At 33.8% G+C, this 24023-nt stretch overlaps 4 protein-coding genes and 1 non-coding gene across 8 annotated transcripts; 3 read left to right on the forward strand and 2 right to left on the reverse strand.

Moving 5' to 3' along the window:
- Window positions 1–5209: 5209 nt before the first annotated feature.
- Window positions 5210–8020, reverse strand: LOC106114544 (uncharacterized). Of its 3 annotated transcripts, none has more exons than XM_013307804.1 (4): window positions 7928–8020; window positions 6385–6539; window positions 6063–6131; window positions 5210–5889 (listed from the first exon to the last, which is right to left on the reverse strand). In XM_013307804.1, the coding sequence occupies exons 2-4, from the start codon at window positions 6406–6408 to the stop codon at window positions 5593–5595; spliced, it is 390 nt and encodes a 129-aa protein (XP_013163258.1). In that variant the 5' UTR covers window positions 6409–6539; window positions 7928–8020; the 3' UTR covers window positions 5210–5592. The 3 variants fall into 3 exon arrangements, with proteins under 3 accessions (XP_013163258.1, XP_013163257.1, XP_013163259.1); XM_013307803.1 differs by lacking the exon at window positions 7928–8020 and adding an exon at window positions 7257–7334; XM_013307805.1 differs by lacking the exon at window positions 7928–8020 and adding an exon at window positions 7257–7326 and having other exon boundaries at window positions 6385–6536.
- On the forward strand, window positions 7474–17657 carry LOC106114543 (dynein intermediate chain 2, ciliary). The gene is made up of 17 exons (XM_013307802.1): window positions 7474–7577; window positions 11265–11375; window positions 11539–11743; window positions 11944–12066; window positions 12270–12392; window positions 12765–12877; window positions 13111–13245; window positions 13351–13480; window positions 13770–13937; window positions 14116–14259; window positions 14615–14724; window positions 15263–15440; window positions 15703–15931; window positions 16423–16522; window positions 16740–16873; window positions 17121–17214; window positions 17560–17657. Exons 1-17 carry the CDS (start codon window positions 7563–7565, stop codon window positions 17644–17646), a joined length of 2199 nt encoding a protein of 732 aa, XP_013163256.1. The 5' UTR covers window positions 7474–7562; the 3' UTR covers window positions 17647–17657.
- TRNAT-UGU (transfer RNA threonine (anticodon UGU)) lies at window positions 16992–17064 on the forward strand. Its single transcript has one exon. It is a non-coding gene; the product is annotated as a tRNA-Thr (tRNA).
- Window positions 17658–18107: 450 nt separating the features above from the next.
- LOC106114368 (fukutin-related protein) lies at window positions 18108–21539 on the reverse strand. The gene is made up of 5 exons (XM_013307545.1): window positions 20706–21539; window positions 20427–20609; window positions 19859–20031; window positions 19495–19774; window positions 18108–19034 (listed from the first exon to the last, which is right to left on the reverse strand). Exons 1-5 carry the CDS (start codon window positions 21438–21440, stop codon window positions 18912–18914), a joined length of 1494 nt encoding a protein of 497 aa, XP_013162999.1. The 5' UTR covers window positions 21441–21539; the 3' UTR covers window positions 18108–18911.
- A 270-nt stretch (window positions 21540–21809) lies between these two features.
- LOC106114370 (ATPase ASNA1 homolog) lies at window positions 21810–23890 on the forward strand. 2 transcript variants are annotated; one of them, XM_013307546.1, is made up of 5 exons: window positions 21811–22035; window positions 22114–22219; window positions 22427–22612; window positions 22889–23026; window positions 23110–23890. In XM_013307546.1, exons 1-5 carry the CDS (start codon window positions 21917–21919, stop codon window positions 23563–23565), a joined length of 1005 nt encoding a protein of 334 aa, XP_013163000.1. In that variant the 5' UTR covers window positions 21811–21916; the 3' UTR covers window positions 23566–23890. The 2 variants fall into 2 exon arrangements, with proteins under 2 accessions (XP_013163001.1, XP_013163000.1); XM_013307547.1 differs by lacking the exon at window positions 22427–22612 and having other exon boundaries at window positions 21810–22035.
- Window positions 23891–24023: the final 133 nt, after the last annotated feature.

The raw sequence follows: 24023 nt of genomic DNA on the forward strand, positions 1-24023 counted from the left end.
GCGGGCCGCCGACGCCCCGCGCCCATTCAGCCTCCAGCGCTTGCTTTAACCCATACTCGATTAAAGCCTTCACGTGTGCGCCGGACGCTTTAGAAAACGATAATAAACCTTTACTACGATCCGATTCAGAGATTACGCAGCGCCTCTTATTATTTCATACTCACAAATCTTGGTCGTTTCATTAATTGCTCGCCGGATAGCTTATGTTTAAATGACCTGTAATAAATCTCAACTTTTCATGTAATAGTTTTATCGTTGAAACAAATGAAGTGGTATAAAAACGAGTTTATAAAAGAATTAAATTGTCTTATTCTTTTGTTCGGAAAGTTCCACTAAAAGTTCATGGCAGTTTTGGTACCTACATTAAAGACGATAAATTGACACCAATTAGGACAAAAAACAAAAGGCAGAGAGCTTACAAACTGAGCTTTTCTGTTTTGCAGACGACAAGATTTTGTTTATTATACTTTTACTATTTTATTCGTATGTTTAAATCGTTGTATCTAAAAAATAATAATAAATTTAGAAGTTTCCAAGTTTTAAATACATCAAAGCGTTCTGCTCTTTTAAAATATTTAAACCAAAGCTTTACAGCGGAAAATACATTTTACACTTTTTTATTTCACGGCATATATTCGTTACATGGTACAGAATAAAATTTCATTCATAACAGTAAACCTCTTGAGAGTACAGTTACGAATAGTACGCAATATTTTTTAAATGAATAAACTTGTGACTACGCACAGTGGTTGAATGATGATGCGATCGAAAGGCCGTTTCTGCATACGCACAATGAATAAAGCTGCGTTTTAAAATGTTGATACAACTAACCACTAACTTGATGAGATGAGCATTAATCATCATCATCATCAGCTCACTATATGTCCCCACCGAGGGGCTCGGAGTCTACCCTATGTTAAGAGTGATTAGGCACGCTGACCACGCTGGCCCAGTGCGGGTTGGTTGACTTCGCATATATCTTTGAATTTCTTCTCAGATATGTGCAGGTTGCATCAGGATGTTTTCCTTCACCGTAAGAACGTCGGATAAATGTATATATGTAAATCGAAAAACATTGGTACATGGCGGGATTCGAACCCAGGACCTGCAGATTGCAAGTCAAGAGCTTGACCACTGAGCCACCGACGCTCACAATGAATAAAGTTGCGTTTTAAAATGTTGATACAACTAACCACTAACTTATGAGATGAGTACATACAAATATTAATTACAACTTTTGGACTTTTCTACAAGAACGAAGAAAGTTTTTAAATCCTTTGGATTTCGCTTTTTTAAATTCCGTGGACATCTTACAGAATCAAATTTGAAAATACACGAATGTTCTTTTCAAAGTGTATGAGAGAAATTACATATCTTTGTACTAGTTTTTTGGCAATGCAACCACGTAGTGAATATTTACAATTATTCAATACGGAATGAAATAACCTAACAATCTCTATTTCTATATCTTTAAAAACATAATCTTCTTACTTATAAATGCAAATGTTTAGATGTATGGATGGATTTTGAAGGTATCTCCGGAACGGCTTAACCGATTTTGATAAAATTTAGCGCACATATAGAACATAGTCTGGAAAACACAAGGTACTTATTAAGTTTTTTAATTCCACAGGGATGGAATTGCGGGCGACAGCTAGTTACAAATACAACGGAAGACTGGAAGAGTAATACATAACTGTGCCGACCGACACTACGTTTAGCTCTCGCTTGCGATAAAACTTAAAGTTATCTTTTTATATATAATTTTTCTGTGAGTGTGTATGTCACTGAACTTCTCTCAAACGACTGGACCGATTTTGATGAAATTTTTTGTTTGTGTTCAAGGGGATATGGGAATGTTTTAGATTCACAATTGTCATCAAATATTAACTTCATATTAATTTATTCAAATTAAAGACGTGTAGACAGGACAACGTCTGTCGGGTCCGCTGGTACTGTATAAAAATAAATGTATGCAATAAATCATAATTTAATATTTAGTTATGGAAAATAAAACAAGTTAAAAAATATTTATTATTATTACAGTCTCAGTTTACCGTATTGTCCGAAGTTACCGAAGTATTTTTGCGGTTGAATACTTGTACATAACTGTACATGTATTTTATATGAATGTAACGGAACATATCGATTTAACGTTGGAAGACCTCTGACAGTGTATTCGTATAAAATGGTTAGTTCATAAAAATGCAACAAACGTTCTCATGAGCCGAGTTACGTTCCCTCGACGGCACCCGAGTGACAAAACGCGGGCTATACTTGATGGATGACAAGATTCTCTAAATAATTTTGTATGTGTTACCGTAAAATCTCGTTGGTAAGAATATCAATTGACTAAAACTTACTGTCTCACCAGTTTAATTTAAAATTATAATAATATTAGGGAGCTGAAATTAGATAATTTTATTTTGTGCCCAAAAATACTTATTACTGTAACAAAATTATGTGATTTCTTTTAAACAAAAGTAATTTTTAGTCTAAGCGCCATCTGTTGTCCAATAGCATTATTTAGTTCTCGATTCTACTTTTAAGTTACAAGAAGCATTATGAAGTAGAATTTATATTATAACTGTATATAACCTCAAATACAAACTTACATATACATCCATCAACATTAGTAACCGGTTTATTATATATGCTTTTAAAAAATAACGCTAAATATCCATAGGTATTCCTAAATAGATTTTAGTCGCTTGATAATCCTATGTATATAAAAATCAATTGCTGTTGGTTAGTCTCGCTAAAACCCGAGAATGGCTGAACGGATTTATCTTATATTGATCTTGAAACGTTCGTTGAGGTCTATGGAAGGTTAAAAAGGTTAGAAAAATTCAAATAATTGCCAGGAACTAATTAAGTTTTTTTTTCAATCCACGCGGACGAATCACTGGCGACAGACAGTCAAAAAAAAAACTATTTTAGGAGGAAACATTTAATTTCTTAATACACTTACTAGAAATAATTACTTATACATATAAAATGTATTATAATTCATTAAAATGCATAACATAAAACATGGATATATCAGTCAACTAATTGCTACATGTAAAATATTTCATTTAACAGTTTCTTTTTTATAAATAAAAATGTACATAAAAAAACTAACAATGTAATGACACCATATATTTAATTAAAACAGACTTCTATTGACTAAAAAAAAATGACACCATATTTATGTATTATAATGATAAATGTTAACATATTTATGTTTAATACTACAATTATATAATATTTTTGACGCTTACGTGTCGATATTTTCCTAACATCAAGAATTTTTTATAAAAATAATTACATTTATAAGACATAATTGTCTTTAGTAATTCCTTTATTTATACAGGGTGTCCCAAAAGGTTACGTACATAGGAAGGGGGATGATAGGGGTGGTCACAAGGGTCACCAGAAAAATGAAATAAAAATTCCCCTCTGGATATTAAAAAAAAAATGGCATTTTTTAAAAACTTAAAAATTTTACACCTTCTGCGACAATTTTGTAACCGATGACCTACAAATATTGCTATATTTAAAAAAGCTATTATGTTATCGTCAATAACCCTTTATCAATATGAAATAAAAAAAACATTACAACTAACAAAGATTTTAAAGAAAATTAAAATTGCCCCAGAAGGTGTAAAAATTTTTAAGTTTTTAAAAAATGCCATTTATTTTTTTTAATACCCAGAGGGGAATTTTTATTTCATTTTTCTGGTGACCCTTGTGACCACCCCTATCATCCCCCTTCCTATGTACGTAACCATTTGGGACACCCTATATGATTATTTATCTTTGATAGAAGAATTGTACATATAATGGAAGTACTATATTTCTGGAATAACATTTTTGGTAACAACTAGCACAATGAAATGCATTTAAATATTTAAACATAGAGTTTAATTTAAATAAAAAAAATGCTTAGTTAAAATTAATATGATTTACGTTGTATAAATAATTTTTGTAAATACAATGATGTTTGTTCAATACGAATTTCCATAAAAAAATATTTGGCAAAGTCAAAAATTTCACTTAGAGTTATAATTAAAATTTAATTTAAATTGATTTTATCAAATTGGCCAAGTCAGTCTTGTTAAATCAAAAATCACAATAAAATACGTCCAGATTGTCATAGATTATAAATTAGCCTTAGTTATAAGATTACACTAAAAGCACTAAAGCACTTGACTTGTAATCTGCAGGTCCTGGGTTCGAATCCCGCCATGTACCAATATGTTTTTCGATTTACATATGTACATTTATCCGATGTCATTACGGTGAAGGAAAACATCGTAATGCAACCTGCACATATCTGAGAAGAAATTTAAAGATATGTGGGAAGTCATCCAACCCGTATTGGGCCAGCGTGGTTGACAATGGCCTAATCACCCCTAACTTAGGTTGGGCTCCGAGCCCCTCGGTGAGGACGTATAGTGAGCTGATGAGGATGATGATAAGATTGCATATAAAAGTTTTCAATCAATCTCATTGACTTGATTTATCTTTTTTCCATGGAACAACACTTCTAATTGACCGTAATTAAGAAGACAGAAATAAACTAACTTTTTTTTTAATTGTACTTGACCTCAATCCCGCCTGATTTTAAGTGACGTCGGCGAAATAATACATTATATTTAACAAAACCATATTTAACAGAATGTATATAAACAAAATGCAAAATGTAAATGTCGATCAAAATGACTTTAGGCCTATATTTTTGTCAATAGGCCAAATACTTCTAACATGTGCTTGACATTAATGTTGTACATGAAATATAAATAAAAAAGAAGAAATGCTTCTAATTCAGAGTTAAATGCGAGAGCAATTCCATATTTTTATATTAATTAATAGTTATATAGGAGATAGAATTTAATTTCTAAATGTCGTTAAAATATAAGTAATCTTTAAGTAAACTTTACCCTGACATAATTAATTTTTACAAAAGTAACAATATATTAATCAATAATAATTTAAATAATAGATAACTGAACTAAAGATAATGCCCACAAACTACTATTTTGTCAAAAATATTCAGACGTTTAATAATATTAAGTTTTGTATATAATCATGCACACTCATCGAACACATGACCACTTATAAACATTTTTTAAACATTTTTTGGAACTTTAGTACAAAGTAAAAAGATATTAAGTACTTAAGTTGTTATTTACAACTTTCAAAATGACAAAGTAGAAACGCAGAGACAAACCTTCGTCTTAGTAACATTGAATTATCGGGATGGTTAATAAAGAAGTCAAAAATGTATAGAAGTGACATCTCTATCTATCACTTGCTTGACAAGTATTTATTTGTTTACATATCACCACATTTTGTGGAAATTATTAATCGAATGTGACTTTCTCTACGGAGAACTGATCTCTATAAATGGATAGGCTATTGCTTGGAAATGACAGCTTTTCTGAAGTTCTTGATTGTTAATACTATCTCTATTATTAGTGTGAATCCCCAACACCGCTATCAATCGCAACTGTCAGAGTCAAAATGACGAAGATCAAATAGATACAAAATACCACGGATATAGCCTATCCATGTATAGGTTAGTGCTGCGGGATGTTGTATCACGATTTACGACAGTGGGAGACGATTAGGTAGACAGCAGATTATGTCGAAAAAGATTTGTAATAATATTTCTGTAGTTGATACCTTCTTGCGCTGTTGATTATTTATCGGTATAACAACTTCCACGTTGGACGTGTCGTCATCTTCATCGGAAGCAGTGAGTTCGACTTCATACAGTGGGGACGACCTGTCAGGACTGCTGCGGTCAACCGACTGAGAGTCGACAGCAATTTCCCGTCGCACCAACGGCACCATTGGGTAATCCATCCCGACGAAATCCATCCAAGCGTCTTGGATGTGCTTCTGTAATTATACAGTAACAATCATTTTAATTGTATCGTACTTACAACAAGAATATCTTATTGATAACATACTTTTAAGTCTTGGGAGGGTAATACAGGCGTAGTGGTTTTATTGAACTGGTTCGCCGTTAGGAAACGTAAAATAGTTAAAGTTAAATTGAAGAAAATTCGTACCGCATTATTCCTTTCGTCGCGAATCGCATCCATAATAAATTCGTCATCGCTGCTGCTCGAGTCCACAAACTGAAAATTAAGAATGATCCATGTTTTTATATCCACAAATCTAAATATTTAATTCATGCGTATGGAATGTGTTATGTGTTAGCTTCAAAAGGCTTCATATGCTCATTTTAATGCGAACGCACGTCTACAGTAGATACGAGGTAACATAATATTCAAACTTTAAAGTCGCGACTGTTACGAATTCACATTGTCAGCGAACTAAGGAGCCACCGTAATGCTTTAATATCACTATATACGTATTTTCGAGGCTTACGTTGTTGGCTTCAGGGAAGCGCATGCCGGGCACGCAGGCGGCATCCTCGCTGTCAATGCCGCTATCCTCGCGCTCCAGCTGCAAGGGCACCAACAGCCCCACGCGGATCTCCACGTTGCCCGCCAGCTTGATGGATTTATTTGAACCGACCTCTACTGAAAAAAAGACAAATTAAATGATATTACAAAGTTCTACATGGAGAGCATCTGTCTCAAATACCTCTCCATAAAATGACTTTGAACCTTGTTACAATGAGGTTTTTACTAGTTTATGTAGTTTGATAAAAAGCTATTTTTTTTAATACATTACTTAATTTATAGAACTCATATGCACTTTATAATAATAATTGACTAGCGTTATATGTGAACAGATTAAAACACGTAAATATAATTTCTAGTTATGATGAATGAAGATTAATATTTTTATAAAAAAAAAAGATATTCGCTAATTGAATAATATTGATATCGCAAGCTTAAAAACAAACGCATAACTGTCAACTAACTACTAGTATACATAGAATAATTTGCATTTCCGACGTAGATATTAAATTAATGCATGTTTTGATATGTAATTCAAGCATAAATAAATATATTTTTGGATACAAGAAGAAAATGTTATAATATGAAGAAAAACAGTTAAAATGTCAATTATATTCAGCGTTAACAAAGGTACTTTTGAATCTAACATAATCTTATCGGTAACAACCAGCCACATGTCTCTATTAACCCTTATTAGATAACTGCATGACGATCGATTGCTTGTAACCTTTACAACGTAGTTCGACTACTCACCAAATAACAAACGATATCAAATAGAATAATCATCACAAACATTATTAAGAAAGATATAGATTATAAAATATTCTTACTTACATTTAAACGTATCCAAATATCGTAATAAAATTTATTTTTCCGACCGCTATCACTAATATCGACTAGGAGCCGAGTGACGTACGAAACCTACGCGTTATTCCTCGGGATGAAAACCAAGGTCCTAGGGGAGTCTCCCTCTGTTACCATGGCAACCGATCTCTGCGCGCGCACTAGTAATTCACAACAAAGATATTTTGTCAAATACCTTTGTCAATTTCTGTAAAAATTGTTTTCTGACATAGTATTTTGCAAGATTTATCGTTTATTCGCAATTATGTGCCTCATTTGATACTTTAGAGGTTTGGTATGGCTCCAAAGAAGGTACGATTTCTTGTTAATATTACATAAAACTGTTATGATTGTATTGATGTTTAAAATAATTATTACAAAAATAAAAAAATAAAACATATAAATCAAATAAGATATATGAATTCTTACAAAGTTACTCTTAAAATATCAACACGAAACTGTATAATAACTTTGCTAGATTATTTAACTTATAAGTATTTATATCAAGTATGAATAAATAAATTATTGCGATAATTAAAAGCATCCAAAAAGTATTGCAATTGACTAAAATATATATGAATTCAAATTCAAGATATATATAATAAGAGGATAATCTCCTAACTTAACTATAAATAACTAACTTAGTTATTGTCGTAACTCACATATCACAGCAACGCATCACCACACACCCACACGTACAAATATAAATAAAACCCACAGTTCATATCTAACTATGGATTTCCATTGTCTAAACAATTGTAATCTATCCCTTTCAATTCCTTTGAAAAAAACAGGTTAAATATATGTTTTAATACAAGTGGAATGGCTGTGGAAATCCAATGTACAACTTAACATTACACTAAGCTGTAGTTAAATTATTACGTAATTACACAAATCTCTTTTACACATATTTTGATGTATCACTTCTCTTTACTTCACTTATTCACCATAACTTGTGTTAATTTCGTCACATTTAATATTATAAATGATACAGGAAAATATTTCAATATTGAACAAAATTTATTACAAAAACTTACATGAATACGATGACAAATTAAATTTATATATAGATAATTATTTTCCTTATATTGGATATGAATATTTCATAAAATTTAATAAATGTGTTTATTCGTATTATATTTTATAGCTTTACTGTAGATAAGTTTTTTTTTGTTAAAATATTAGCAGATTTTTTTTGAAATTTTTTGTATCATTCCAACTAAGCTCTATGCTTGTGCTAGGATATGGTTTACGACAATAGTCGAATGGCGGGATTCGAATCCCCGACTTCGTGATCGGAAATCCGTACCCTTAACCATTAGGCTATTGACGCTTACAACTGTAGATAAGTTACAAAACTAAATCTTGATACACTACTTTAAAACTGTTGATGAGATACTAAATTAATAGACACGGCAAATATGCGCAAACTTATAACTTAATGCAGATGTTTAGCACTGCAGTAATCAATCATATTTTTACTCGCTGGCGTAACTATTATGTGCAAATACTTGTGCTGTCTATATATGGTGTTGGTCACAAAATATTTTGTTTACGAATTATTTTTAATATTCTGAAATAACAACTGATTTAGATTCCCATCCCTAGTCCACAAGGAATGAGTAAGCCGGTTAGATTGCCAGACATCTGGCGAAGCAAATCCACGGAGAAATCTATAGGGTTGATCCTGAAAAGGTTTAGAGTGAGTAAAGGTTTAGCAGTGCATTATGTAAATATCTTGTGAATTGTGTACGTCAACATTTTATTTTTGGCATTGGCGTGAGCATATCAAATTGTTAATTTCAGGTATTGATATGGTGAAGCCAAGCTTCGTGATCCTGTTTACTCTGCGTAGTGTTTTTAGGAAATTTATCGCTGTATAAAAAGCTATACGTGTTTTCATCTGTAGATATTGTCAAATTCAAAAAGATAATAGTACGCTTTTGATATCATTTCTTGTTGCGGTTTTGAATATTATTAGACTTTAGTGTCACCTTTAAGCTTTAAGCTGTCGCATAAATTGTTTATATTTGTTCAAAGCTTTAATATGATCAACGTAGCCCCTTATTCATACACTTTGAAGTCGTCTTTGTAAATACCGGATTAAAAAAATGAATCCTACTTTTATATTATAATAAAGATACTAGGCATTTTTTACCAACTAGTATATAAAATTTATACAAACATTATTAGAGCTTCAAGTCACTATGTAATAGGTCGTAGGAATTTAATACAAAATATTTAGCTCACAAATTACTGACCTAGTTATTATATTAATGAAAACAATGTTATATCATGGTTTTGCATTGACCTAAGCTCTTGCATTGTGCTAACGTCACGCGACTTTAACGTTGTTATAGCAGGAAAGTGATCATAACCTTGTTTAGTGCTTTCTGATGCTTCGATGTTCCGTTTCTGAATACATTTGACAGTGTATTCTACTCAGAATTATGTCTCGGCCGTGGAAATAGCTATAAACAAAATGACGTCGTATAGTTTATTGTGAATAATTTTTTGTATGATTTTATGTGAAAATTGAATGGAGTATATACGTAATTGTAAATTATAGGTAAGATTTAATTTTTTGATGATTTTGGAAAAATAAAACAGTTGAAAATTAACAGTTAATAGTTGATACGTGATAAGAATTTGTTTTTATTTCATCGATTGTTTTTTATTATAGACAGACACTCCAATTTTATTTTTATTTTTATTAAAATGTCACATTAGACTTACCTAATTAAGCGGTGAATTTATGTTTGAACATCTTAAGTCTTGCCCATTTTCAAGTGTGGCTACTACATTGTATATCAAGAAAGGCCGGGATCGAAATGGCAAACGTTTGTGATAAGTCGGGCTAATTTGAATGTAGGCACACTGTGACGTCACTACTCGGTGCTGTGTCGCCTCAGTGCTAGCTACCGCCAGACACGGATACTAATTAGAGCTTGGTGACACGCCCGCTAAGGGAAGTCGCAGTACAGTCTGCAAAAGAAGATTAATAAATTAAAAAATTAAAGAAATCAAGGTCTTGGTATAATTCCATATAATACATACGAATTGAGAATGTTCACTTTTTCGACGCCATTTAAAAATATGTTAATTATTATCATACATTTATATTAGATGTTATTGCAAATTTGATCACATTCTGGAAAACACAGATAACAATGTTTTCTGTTGTGGCGCAATTATGACTTTAAATTTAAGAGTTTTTATTTAATTTTCTATGACTGAATATGTTTTATTGCGGTTTTTATCGTAGAGTTTTATAAATACGTTTTTTGTAGCTAGTATTTTTTAAACTATTAGTAACTTAATAGAAAAGTTTCGCGCCATCCGTACTGCATTAACACTATGGTAATTCTCAAAACCAATCCAGTGCAGTTTCTGAAACTACTTTGTCCGCGACTATAGAGAAAGTTGTTCGTTTTGTTATTCGAATAAATCGACGATAACGGTGGAATTTATTTTAAAATAAAAGAAATAAAGTTAATTAATAATTTAAATAGTAAATTAAATAATGTCAATTGATTCTACATCGAGTACTCCCGATTCTTCTTTATATTCGGTTAAGTTACAGATACGTAATTGAATAAATTTGTTAAAACCAGCTTGCGGCACGCACCAGCCCTTTATAATTTGTTTACGCTTGCTTCGCTTAGTTAAAATGCCTCGTAATATTTACGGCCATGTTACATGATCCTCGCCAATAAAGACCTGTCATCAAATAAATATGCAAATGTCTAGAATATTTTCTCGTAAATCACTGAAGTACTTACATTAGACAACTACAGTACCTGTTTTGCTGCGGTCCTGTGCTTTCGTATTATAGTTTAAGAAAAAAAAATGCTAAAAGCTATGGTTAAACGCGCGCTAAATAAAGACGATGATAAGTTGCTCATCGCAAAGACATTGCAGCGTTTAGATGTAGGTAGAATTATTTTTTATTGTGATAAAACTAACTCATTTTTATATTTGTTGTTATTTTTAATGTAGCAGAAGGACGCGTCTAAATCGCGGGCTAATCTTGCAGACGATGAAGCGTTGGAATGGCTCAAGCCACGCGTACTCATCAAGCCAGATGATCAGGATTTCGTTCCGGAGGCTGTAAGTACTGTTATTTACCTTACAAATATACATTCCGCGCTCGACGACACATAATAACGGTCTTACAACCCACACCTAAAACATTCTTGATAAAAATAAAATAACTTACGACGAGTATTAGTTATTGGCAAATAAATTATGATTCTTTTAATGTAATTTTTAGGAACTTGATGAAGAAGTTGGTCGTATATTGACAACAATAAATCCACAATGGGTGCCAGTAGAGGTGGCATATCACTACGGTCAAGGCAAGTTCATAATGAAGCCCAAACCAGCATTTGGTAAAGCCTACCCACTATACGTGTACCAAGGCACTGCGATACGAAAAGACTCTGATGAGGCAAAGGCTCAAATTGCTGCCGGTTATGGTAAGCACATCATTGTTAATTAAATTAACAGGCAACAAATTTGTTCTTAGTTTCAATTGCCCAGTGAAATGACTGAGCATGAAAAGGAATATACATAAAAGTACCCGCCGCATGAGTTGGCACATTTGATCCCGACGAGTCAACCTAAACCTATACGATCTATACATTGGGTCGTATTTTAATAATAGTAATCATTTAAGGTATGGTTGGTTTCGACGACGCGGGTCCAAAACGAGCTAAAGTTAAGAAAGCTGCCGCTGAAGAAGAAGAGGAAGAGGAACCGGAAGCGGAACCACCGCCCGTTGAAGAAGCAAAACCAGAAGGTATGATACATTTCCTTTATACATTTCAATAAGTTTTCGCAAGGGGGTGAGGTAAAGATAATACATGTGTTAATCATGCTGACACCTACATCTTTAAGAATGCACACAGACTGATTTAATATCTTAAATTACTGTAACGTTTCATATCAACGTACCAAAAAACAATATTCCGTACCGGGTTAATAATTAGCTGATTCCACTAGAGGAGGGTCCAGCTGAAGAAGAAGTTCCAGAAGCAGCAGAACCTCCGCCAGAGCCAGACGTGCAGGATGAACAGGAAGTTGCAAATGAAGAAGTCCAGGAACCGGAACCGGAACCGGAAGAGAGTAAGATTTCATTTTTTATTATTATATAACTTAAAAGGTCCTTTAACGTGAACAGCTGTTAGGTCTATTAACAATGCTAATTGCTAATTTAAAAGAAAAGTCCTAACCTCTATGATAATGCAGGGGAAATTATGAATGGAAAGAAGAAAGTGTAGTCTGCGAGCAGTAACTATGGAACAATCATAGAGTGGCCAAAATTTGGCAATAAAACTTCTCTTTCGCTTCGCACAATACCGGTAAACGTTTGCTGAGCTGACGGCCAATTTCCAATAGTGGCTCTCAACTATTGGATGTATTACAACGACCTCTTTACATAGAACGAGAGATACATATATAAGAAGTAATAATGCTATTGTATTATTATGCTTGTAGAACCAGAGACTGTTGAAGAGGAAGTTATTGTAGTAAAGCCGCGAGTCAGGAAGCTGGCCAACCAGTTCAACTTTTGCGAACGAGCTGCTCTCACGTACAACTTTCCTCGTCGCGTAAGTTATTTATCCACGGTTCAAATATCTCACTTCTTTGGTGATTGCCAGTAACATTAAAGTTCTAGGCGTTTTGCTAAGAAATAGTAAGTATTTTGAGAGGAGATAGTAGTAATCCGAATTCTCTAATGACCCCAAAATTGTATAAAAAGTATACGCTAGTCGCAAAATTGTAGGAAAACAGGTCACACTACTATGTATTTAATTGAATCGTATAACTTAATATTTATTAGTCCGTCGAAACGCAAACGGTTCCGCCGCCGAGAGCTAACTTCGGTTCGACCGCTCTTCAGTGCATCATATTCGACTTCTACCAAGAAGATTACGCAAGGAAAATGCGCGAAAAGGAAGAAGAAAAACCGAAAAGGGTATTTATTCCATGATTTTAATAGTCACCCCATGCATATTTTCTAGTCCTCATAATTTTTTTATTTGATTAACTTATAAAATGTTGTTCTTTGCCGTGGTTATAGCTTCGTAAGAAAAAAGAGAAGCATGCCAAATCCGCTCAGCAAATCCACGACGAACATTTGGCACAGCGCATTCGCGAGGCGTGGGCCATACTCGAGCGCCTCGTCAACCAGAACATATACGACGATATTGGTGAGACAATAATTCCATAATTACACTCTTTAACGTGCCGTTCAAGATCTTTTTCCAACTCTTTGAGAGTTGGAGTCACCAGCCAAGTTAGTAAACCCCTTCATATACTTTATCCTAAAGTCTCTGGAAGTCTTATTAGTTCAGCTAACATGACTTAACGGCTTAATTTTTTGCTTCTCTTTTGTTTATGTGTCTTGTTATACTTTTACACATGTTATGTTTTTCTTTACATAGTTGTCTTCTAATGCAATGATATAGTACCAAATATGTCTTATTTGTTTGGGTTCAGCTCAAGACTACCGTTACTGGGACGATCCGTCGGATGAGTTCCGCGAGGGCATGGGCTCGTTGCTGCCGCTGTGGCGGTTTCAGTTCGAGCCGATGCGCAGCCACGCAGTCTGCGACATGCAATGGAATCCTCATTATCAGGACTTGTTCGCTGTTGCTTACGGCTCCTGTGAGATTTTCTAGTATACTTTCATTAACCTTGTCAGCAACTTAACGTTGCAGGCTTCCGCCGTTTGACTGTCTCGCTCAGAATCAGACTTTTAGTGCGAAGTTTAACTTTTGTTTTAAGAAACTTGACGATATTTTATTTAGGTACATAGTACAATATTTATGGTAATTATTTCCAGTGGACTTTACCAAACAGCAGAAGGAGGGGTGCGTATGTTTATACAGTATCAAGAACCCCGCGTACCCCGAGTACGCAGTCATCACCGAGTCGCCGATCATCTGCATTGACGTGTATACGGAGACGCCTTATCTCATCTGTGTTGGTATGTACATAACAAATATAACTAGATACTTTGAATTTAAGATAAAAAAAAATAATATTATATATATCCTATAGTCATTTTAACATCAAATTCTACAGTTATAAATTAAATTCGTGAATTTATAAAATATGTTACAAGCAAATGTTAATTAAAGTTTAAGTCAAATTACTATTTAAAAAAAATGAAATGGCGTTTTTTTAAGTACGGCGAAACTATTATAATTGTCGTAATAATATCAGGTATTCTACTCTAACCTAACCTAAAATGTATCGTAGGTATTCTAGAAAAATGTCAATATAGCGTAATATTAGTGGAAAAATTAAGAAATTGTACAGTTCTGTGATGTTTTATACAGGGTGTTATGATGGCAACGTATGTGTGTACAACGCCCAGCTGTCCCTCGAGTCGTCCTACCAATATAAGTCCGACTCTGTCCGGGACAAGCACAGTAACATTGTATGGGAGGTAAGTCGGTTTCGATTTACTTGTCGGTGTCTTCAATTCATCTTAGTATTTCTTTTTGAGTGAAGATTCTGTGCCATTATATGCTTCTTATATTTTAGTGAAAAAAGTATAAAAACCACATTTAATTGTGGCAAGGATGCGGTGTGATAGGTGACCGAGCAAACCACATCCCCGACTTTTGTATTATTCTGATTTATTTAAGTACTTTGCTTTCAATCGTTGGAAGTATTCTGATTGCGGTTTCCACAATTCATTCTTGCAATTCGATTTGTTTGAACAAATATATACAGATTCTTTGTTACTGCTTTTAATTTTATTTCAAACTTTTTAAATATTTCTTTTTACTAACGTTGAAAACATTAAATATATTCCAATGCTATGAACAAAAGACAGTGTGCAATAAGCAAGTTGCGACATAATTTAATTTATAACTGACTATTGGCGATGTAAGAAATTATTGTTATTTTTGTAAATTAATTGATGTAATACGTCTAGGTCTAGTTCTTGACCTTGGTTTTGAGACCGTAATTCACGACAGGTTCGTTGGGGTGCGCGGTTAATTGACGGCGAGGCGTCTTTCTTCTCTGTGTCGGGTGACGGGCGCGTAGTGCAGTGGGCGGTGATGCCGGGCGAGCTGCGTGCCACCACCATCATAGAGCTACGCGCTCCCGCCGCCCCCGTGCCCGGACCCGACGGCACCCTCATCGCTGTTAATAGTAAGACCCCTTTACCACTAGGCGACTAGCCCCGAGCGGCAATCACGGCAGTGCCAGCGAAAACTTAAAGGACCCACGAGTCCGGTTATTCGCCTTTTCGCATAAGTTCACTTTTGCAAGATTTGACCGCGCGGCGTCCGTCCATTATTGACCGAGAACTTGCCGCGTGGGTCTAATGAACTCAAAAAAACGTTCAACCTGCACACTTGAAGTCGCAGGACTATTTTTGTTTGTTACTAATGTGTTCCTTGCGTGCGACCAGGTTGTGGCAGCTGTATCTGCTTCCATCCGGAGAAGGCAGACATCTTTCTGGTGGGCACGGAGGACGGCGCGATTCACACGTGCTCGCTCAAGTACAACCGCAGCTATGTGCGCTCCTGCCAGGCTCACCACATGCCTGTATATCGCATCAACTATAATTACTTCAACAACTCGATATACGCCTCCTGCTCGGGAGATTGGAGGGTCAAGATATGGGAAGATGGTCGCGAGTAAGATGATTAACATTTTTTCACGTTTACTTAACGTAAGTCAAAACCGCTCTTAGCATTAATCAGGAGTATCCAAAATACACTCATTAAAACAGTGAGTTTAAATTTTTTTTGAGTTTCTTAGATGAAGTCACCTCCGATGCTATATTTCAATCGTAGTAATAGATTTTGTATTAATGTATATTTCATGTTGATATTCTAGGTATATAAAATCTTTATTACGTTTATTAAATGTGCATTTTTCGTGTGCATGTTCCCAGGACGATAAAGGATAATGAATGTAACATAAAATATTTTAAAAGCACACATTAACTGACGCACTCTCCAGAGATTCTACGCTTATACGATATACGATAATACTGTCGAATTGAATATAAAAACACGACTTACGTTTGAAAAACGAAAAATATAAAAATTAATTTAATCCATAATTAATGATTTTTTACTATATAGTTTTATTATGCTTAATAAAAATGTGTTTATAATTACAGAGAGCCACTATTCATGTTTGAGCTGGGCTCACCGGTGGGCGACGTCAAATGGGCGCCTTACTCCAGCACTGTGTTTGCCGCCTGCACCGCTGACGGGAAGGTATTTATTCCGTCTACCATAGATATATAACCTATAGATACCTTATTCGGTGCACAAAATTTCGCTTATAATAAGTCACTAACCTTTAAAGATATATACGTGTCCATAGAGGTCAGAGTAATTCAGTTGTCCGACCATGACCTTTCATTATGCATGTCCGTTCCGTTGCAATGTACTTAGCCGGTTCTTGTTTACAATAACAAGTATATTTGTGCAGGTGTATGTATTCGATCTGAACGTGAACAAATACCGACCGATTTGCGTGCAAGCTGTTGTATCCAAGAAGACGAAGAAATTGACGAGGCTTGATTTTAATCCAAAACTGCCCGTCATTGTGTGTGGCGATACGAAGTAAGTTTTCTTAATAGAAACAAAGTTTGTTTAATCGTACTAATAAATTATAAACATTTACAAGAAGTGTTGAAATATTGATAAAATATTGATATACTATTTTGACTAACTTTCATAAGCCTCCATAGCTCAGGGGTTAGAGCACTGGTCTTGTAAACCAGGGGTCGAGAGTTCAAATCTCTCTGGGGGCAATGTTGGAAATATCTTTTTCTTGTTATTTTACATAAATCATTTTACTTATTTTTAGGGGCACATGCCATGTATTAAAATTATCGCCCAATTTGCGAGTTATGGTAAAACCACCAAAGAAAGCTCTATCCACTGACCAAAGGACTTTGCAGGTAATGTAGAAGCTTTGTGTCGTATTTTTAACGGTTTTTAAATTTTAAGACTTTTTTATAAAATGCTTTTGAAATATGAATATTGTCTTATTTTTGTATAGCGATTATGACTGTGCCATTTTTTTCTTTCAAATTATTCCAAAGATGGCGCTAACATTTATTCAAAATAGATTGCAATGCATTACGTCAAAATAATAGAAATAATGATAAAATTCATTTTTGTTTCAATTTCATATTTGTTTATCAGAGCTAACAGTTTGTAACCGTAGGTTTTCACGGCCGAAATCTTATGTTTTGTACAAGACTTTCAAGAGTCGGGACCAATCGTAATATTTTTCGTTACAGATAATGAAACTAGACAAACTATTAACTTTAGTTCGAGACCCGCCGTTCACACCTGGAGTTGTCGACGAAAAGTTTGAGGATGATTAAATTTAGTTAATATTTACATTTAATATTAACATAAAATAAAACATTTGATTTTTATAGCGTTGTTTTTATTTATTAATCTAATAAAGCATTAAAAATTATATTGCACAAGATTTTTTAATCACACATATAGGTAAAGGAGAAATGCATACAAAATATTTGGTTATAAAATTATGCATATATAAAGGAATTCACGATTTTTGTGTTGAAGTTGACAAGAAGTTGAATAACTTGATGTATTCATTAACTCATTTTTTAACTTAATATATAAATATTAAAATGATTTCACTTATTGTTTTCATCTAGAGAACCCACTCAAGCACTAATTTATTCGACATTACATACATAATTGCTTAATGCTTGATAAAATATTATTAAATAATAAATAATACAAAAAAAGATATCAATACTATAAAAAATAATCTATGATTTTTATATGTAAAAAATACATTATATAACAGCATTATATTTTTTTAAATATCTGTCTATATATTGAATAAACTCTTGAAAACAAAACATGTCATTTTCAATGACCATATTGCTTATTAACTATCCATATGTTTCCACTAACGAAAACATGTAGAAAAACATGTTTTGTGTCAGTGGAAACACATAGTATTACATCTTATCAGCTAAATACTTCACTAGTAGACTAGTTTACGAGATCATAGAATTACTATTCTAAAATAGGAATAAAATAAAAGCAACATTTATCAGAAATAGGACAAATTACTAAGTTAAATATAATATTTGTGCTCAATTTTAAATTATAGTAACCGTTGGTTTGTGAGACTTAAATCTCTGTTTAAAACATATTGTTATCTCTTTTTTGACAAAGATGAAAGACAGGGATAAAGATATTTTGGTCTCAGAAACCCATGGTTAGTCACTCAGAAATATTTATACTGTCACTAGCTGCATAGCTTTTTTAAGCATGAAGCAAAAGTCATAGTAAAAAGCATAAAATAAAACTAAGCAAACAAATTACAATATAAAAATCGCTTTTAACTATGTTTAAATTAAAAGAATAATTAATAAATCTTATTTCAAAGACACAAAAGACTAGAGCAAAGCTTAATATCTATAAATTTTCATATAAATTTACTTTTTATATGCCTGAAGCTGGAACATATGAATTAGAAACATCTATCAAATTAATGTATACAATAAATATAAATATATAAGCATCTATAACATTGCTATGTATAGAACAGGTACGTAAAGTTTTATATAACAAAGTTCTTATCCATAATATGAAATTACATAGTTTATGGATACAGAAACTTTGGACCAAGTTTGTTACATTTCTCAACTGCGGAGTTGCCAAGTTTCAAATCCAAAAATGCACGAGCGTCGTTAGGCGCAGGTGCTTGGTGACCTCCAAATTGTATCTGTGAATCATGGAGAACATTCAGTATTAGTTGTGGAATTATGAACCATTGCTCATAGGTGCTGGGTTCCATTCCCGCTAGCAACTTTCTTACGGTGAAGGAAAACATTGTTAAGATGATAAGATGTGCGTAAAGGTAACCAACTCTTACTCGCACTCTTAATTTATAGACAGCTATGTGGCTCAGGGCTTAAAGACTTGACTTGTAACCTGCAGGTGCTTGGTTCCAATCCCACCAGGTACCAATGTGGTTTTCAATTTTCAATTTATATATACATTAATCCTATGTTATTTATTTATTTAAACAAAGTGATACAACATGCTCATATCTGAGAAGAAATTCAAGGATACATGTGTGAAGTCAACCCCCACAGGTCTAGCATGGTTAGCTAATTTAGGGTAGGCTTCGAGCCCCTCAGTGGGGATGTACAATGGGCTGATGATGATGATATGTGACAAACCTGTGCTAGTGGATGTAGATGTCTTTCAGGGAATTCTTTCTGATGAGCCATGACCCAATCAGCAGGCCACATTGTACCATTCTTAGCCGTAAAAGGCAGCACCAATGCATAAATACTATTAGTTGCTGAGTATGCCACTCTATAGTAATGACCTTTGGTTGCTCTCTCCCAAATAAAACCTTCTGAATCCGCACCTCCTCTTTGTAACAAGGATACGCGAGAAACGTCAGAAGCGTGGATGCCTATTTCAGCATATTCTGCCCACGGAAGAATATCGGCCCTGTAAATATTTTTACAAATTAAATTATTTAAAAAAATGCTATCACTTTAATATTATAAAAATTGTACTGTAATTGTATTTTACCTCACAACAGCTCCTAATAAAGATGTAGTCTCAAGCCAACAACGTACACCTGCCTGTAGCAAAGTACGTAGCACATGCGTAGCGGTCCTACGAATGTTTCTGCGACAGCAAGGCGGCGTGTTTCGTCCAGACAGTATGTATGATGGAGTCCCTTGTACTGATGGGAAGCATCGCTGTAAATATAACAGATTTATATTAATTGCTGAGGAATTGGACTTCTCTTGAATAATCTAATAGGAATTTTTTTTTCATTTCTAACAGAATGTTTATTAATGCTCATTTGTCACTGTTATCTTGGCTCGAGTCAGGTCTACCAGTTAGGGAGCCAAGGCAATACCAATATGTTTTTGTAGTGTACATTAAAGATTTTCTTCAAAATATATAATCCTTAGCATCTAATGCAATATTAGGGAATGAGCTTGGGCACCCCTTAATTTAAAAATTTGAATGCTTCTTTAACAATAAGTCACCAAGTATTTTTAAATATAATTCTGCTCTATACCTCTACCAAGAAAATCAAATAGGTTTTTCTAATAATTCAACTCTTCTTGTTCAAAAAATGATATACCTGTGTATCCCTTTTACAACCAAACCAATGCACTCTACTATCCTCTCTAATCACCATCTTAACACCAAGTTGTTTATAAAGACTGATTCTTGCTTCCCTCGCAATTTTTGTAGCTTTTTGTTTAGCTGCTGGTGATTTTAGGACGCTTCTACCAGCACCAAATTTACCATCAACAATTTGAATCTGAAAATTATTTTAATAAAGTCTTTTTTTATCTGAATTTGGTATTTACAATTCATACACAATTAAGTGGAGAAATAAGGTGTTTATGATAATTACCTTTATGTTTCGTACAGTTGTTTGTAAATACAAAGATTCTGGGAAAGGTAATGCAAATGGCTGTGGGAGTGTTTTCAAAAGAGATGTTTTTAACAACAGAACATGCTGGCCATTTATCGCGTCACATAGTTTCCCCGAATCCTTAATATATTGTAATGTCCAATCAACATAATTCCATTTTACCTTCTGGCAAATTAGTCGAGAATTAGTCACACCTACAGCTATACCCTGAGAAGGAAAGGTTGTGGCAGCTATCGCCATCTGTTGCAGTACACGACGAGATACTCTTGTCGAATCAGGAACAATTAGCACATATTCAGTATTCAAATAAGTCAAAGGATTAAGTTCATGAGGTGATGCCTTCAAACGAAATTCTAAAGGTACAATCTTGACGTTACGCAAAGTTTCATTCGTAGCTGAGAACTGAAAGGGAGGATACTGTATACCTTGACACAATATGACCACAGGCATGTTAGGAAATGCAGAAACGAAAGATTGCACACTATCCGCGATATCATTTTCAAACTCTTCGAATTGGCGAAACACCACAGTTAATAGTTTAGACAAGTGTCGAGTCGTTCGGGATTGTAAACCATTGGGAGGAACAGTAACTGGTGCAATTGGATATAATTTAAAATGGGGAAATATATACGCAAAAATTGTAAGTAATGCGATTAAAGTTAATAGGAAATAAATTTTGAAGGTAAAGCGGCCACGCATGAATCGAAAGAACATTGTTGCTGTAAAAATAATTATACATTTTGTTCATAATAATTATTAATTGGTTTAAAATACATTGGATGATCAAACTGGATAAAAGTAAAACAATGAACAATTGCAAATTGACAGAATTTGACGCAGAATTTGACAGTTTGCTTTTAGCCATTGTTCATAAACAGAGATTTATCGAAAGTAAAACTTCTTTGTTTTGTAATGATTTCAAGTCGCACCATAACAATGCGATACCTTTGAAAAATATTCAGATTAAAATGTATCAAAATTACATGGTTACCATTACAGATAAATGTCGCAAAGGTTTTTTCTTTTATAAAATTACAATTTGATGATCGACAAATTATTCCGTTTCTCTTTGGTACCGTACAAAAAAGACCTTGTCGTTCTCACTCTTTGGTTCGCGATTTTGACGTGACGCGACATATTTACGATAAATCCAAAATCTTTTTTGTGTTTTTAATTAACATATTTTTACCATGGAAGACGGTAAAGATTTGGAACCTCTAGAGCCTTCTTTGCGCAATATAATAGATCAAAAATCATTGCGATGGATATTTGTCGGCGGAAAAGGAGGCGTAGGAAAAACGACGTGCAGGCAAGTGAAAAGTTTATGTCAATAACCAAAGTAGCAGTAAAAAGTTGTTTTAACTAAATCAAATGTTTGTTTTTGCAGTTGTAGTTTAGCCGTTCAGTTGTCCAAGGTTCGAGAGTCTGTGCTAATTATTTCCACTGACCCGGCTCACAACATTTCAGATGCATTTGATCAAAAATTTTCAAAGGTACCTTATTTACGACTGTATCAGTGCTTATTTTTTGTTCATTGAATTCAAATACGACCTGCAAATGTTTGTTTGTGTTTGATATTAGCTTTTACTAAAGTGAATCAATTTTTTTAGTTATTCGCAGTGTTTCATAATGAATATACTATGTAATTATGTTAGGACAAAATTAAATTATCTTATAACTTCTGAAAATGATTGTAACAGGTACCAACTAAAGTGAAAGGATTTGACAATTTATTTGCAATGGAAATTGACCCCAATGTGGGATTAACTGAATTACCAGAAGAGTACTTTGAAGGTGAAACTGAGGCAATGAAGCTAGGTAAAGGTGTAATGCAAGAGATAGTAGGAGCATTCCCTGGTATAGATGAAGCTATGAGTTATGCTGAGGTAACATACATAATGTAGACATGTCAAAGAGTACTTTAATGATGACAGATTTATTTATATTTTAAAATAGACTCTGATTGAGTCATGAAATCAAATGTGTTTATACACAATTAACAAAAGTTAGCAAAATCGCGGTACCAAAAAACTACCATAAGATCCTTGTTAGTCTTTACTTGTGCTGCCTTTATGGAGATATGTGATGTTAAAACACTTGTTATTTTTATTGCAAATCACCATAAGGTTGAGGGCAGGTTGGTTAAGAGAATATTTGTTTAGGTTATGAAGCTAGTGAAGGGAATGAACTTCAGCGCGGTTGTATTTGATACTGCACCTACAGGACACACCCTGCGTCTCCTCTCCTTCCCACAGGTTGTAGAAAAAGGTCTCGGCAAATTGATGCGACTGAAGTCTAAGGTAAGGTGACAATAAGTAGTAATGAAACTCCTGAACTGAGAAAAATTATTCATGTTATTTCAATGTATGTTTTACTTTCATAGGTGGCTCCTTTTATGAACCAGGCTGCAACATTATTTGGTCTTGCAGAATTAAATGCAGACATGTTCAGCAACAAAATGGATGAAATGTTGTCTATAATACGACAAGTAAATGCTCAGTTCAAGGATCCCAACCAGACAACTTTTGTATGTGTTTGTATTGCAGAATTTTTGTCACTGTATGAAACTGAACGTTTGGTGCAAGAACTTACCCGTTGTGGTATAGACACACATAATATTATCGTAAATCAGTTACTACTTAGAACGTCGGCTCCTTGTGAACTATGCGCAGCTAGGCATAAAGTACAGGAGAAATATTTAGAGCAAATTACTGATTTATATGAAGATTTTCATGTAACAAAACTACCGTTACTTGATAAGGAAGTTAGAGGTGCAGCAGCTGTTAATTCTTTCTCAGAATATTTGCTTAAACCATATGTGCCCCCAAAGGCACTTTAAAAATTGTCACAAAGCTTTAGCTACCATAAACTGCAATTCAATATTTGTGGTATACATCGTCAATATATTTACATAATCATTGATGCTAGTGTACATAATACAGAAAAAAGTATTTTATATATTCAAGTGGCTTATCATATAACAAATATTTCCTGAATGAAAGGTCAAATGTCATATCCTTCAGAGGTCCTAGCACTATATTCGTGAGAGCGTTCTCGTAACATAAGTGACAAAAGTTGTATCAAATTTGTGCATCGCCCTTTTTTATATTGAATAAAGTAGTGCTTGACCACAAACCCACTTCATAGTAAATAGCTATGTGATAGGATGGTATGCACTAGCTTAACGGGCGAAAAAGTATAGCAACAAATCTCATACAAATTTTGACGTTTTTTCGATGACGTAACGATGTTTTCGTTATCGTAAATGTGCTAGGCCCTCTGATTGTTATGCGAAAA

The sequence above is a fragment of the Papilio xuthus genome, unplaced genomic scaffold, assembly GCF_000836235.2.
Source record: "Papilio xuthus unplaced genomic scaffold, Pxut_1.1 DF828142.1, whole genome shotgun sequence".
NCBI classification, from domain to species: Eukaryota; Metazoa; Arthropoda; class Insecta; order Lepidoptera; family Papilionidae; genus Papilio; species Papilio xuthus.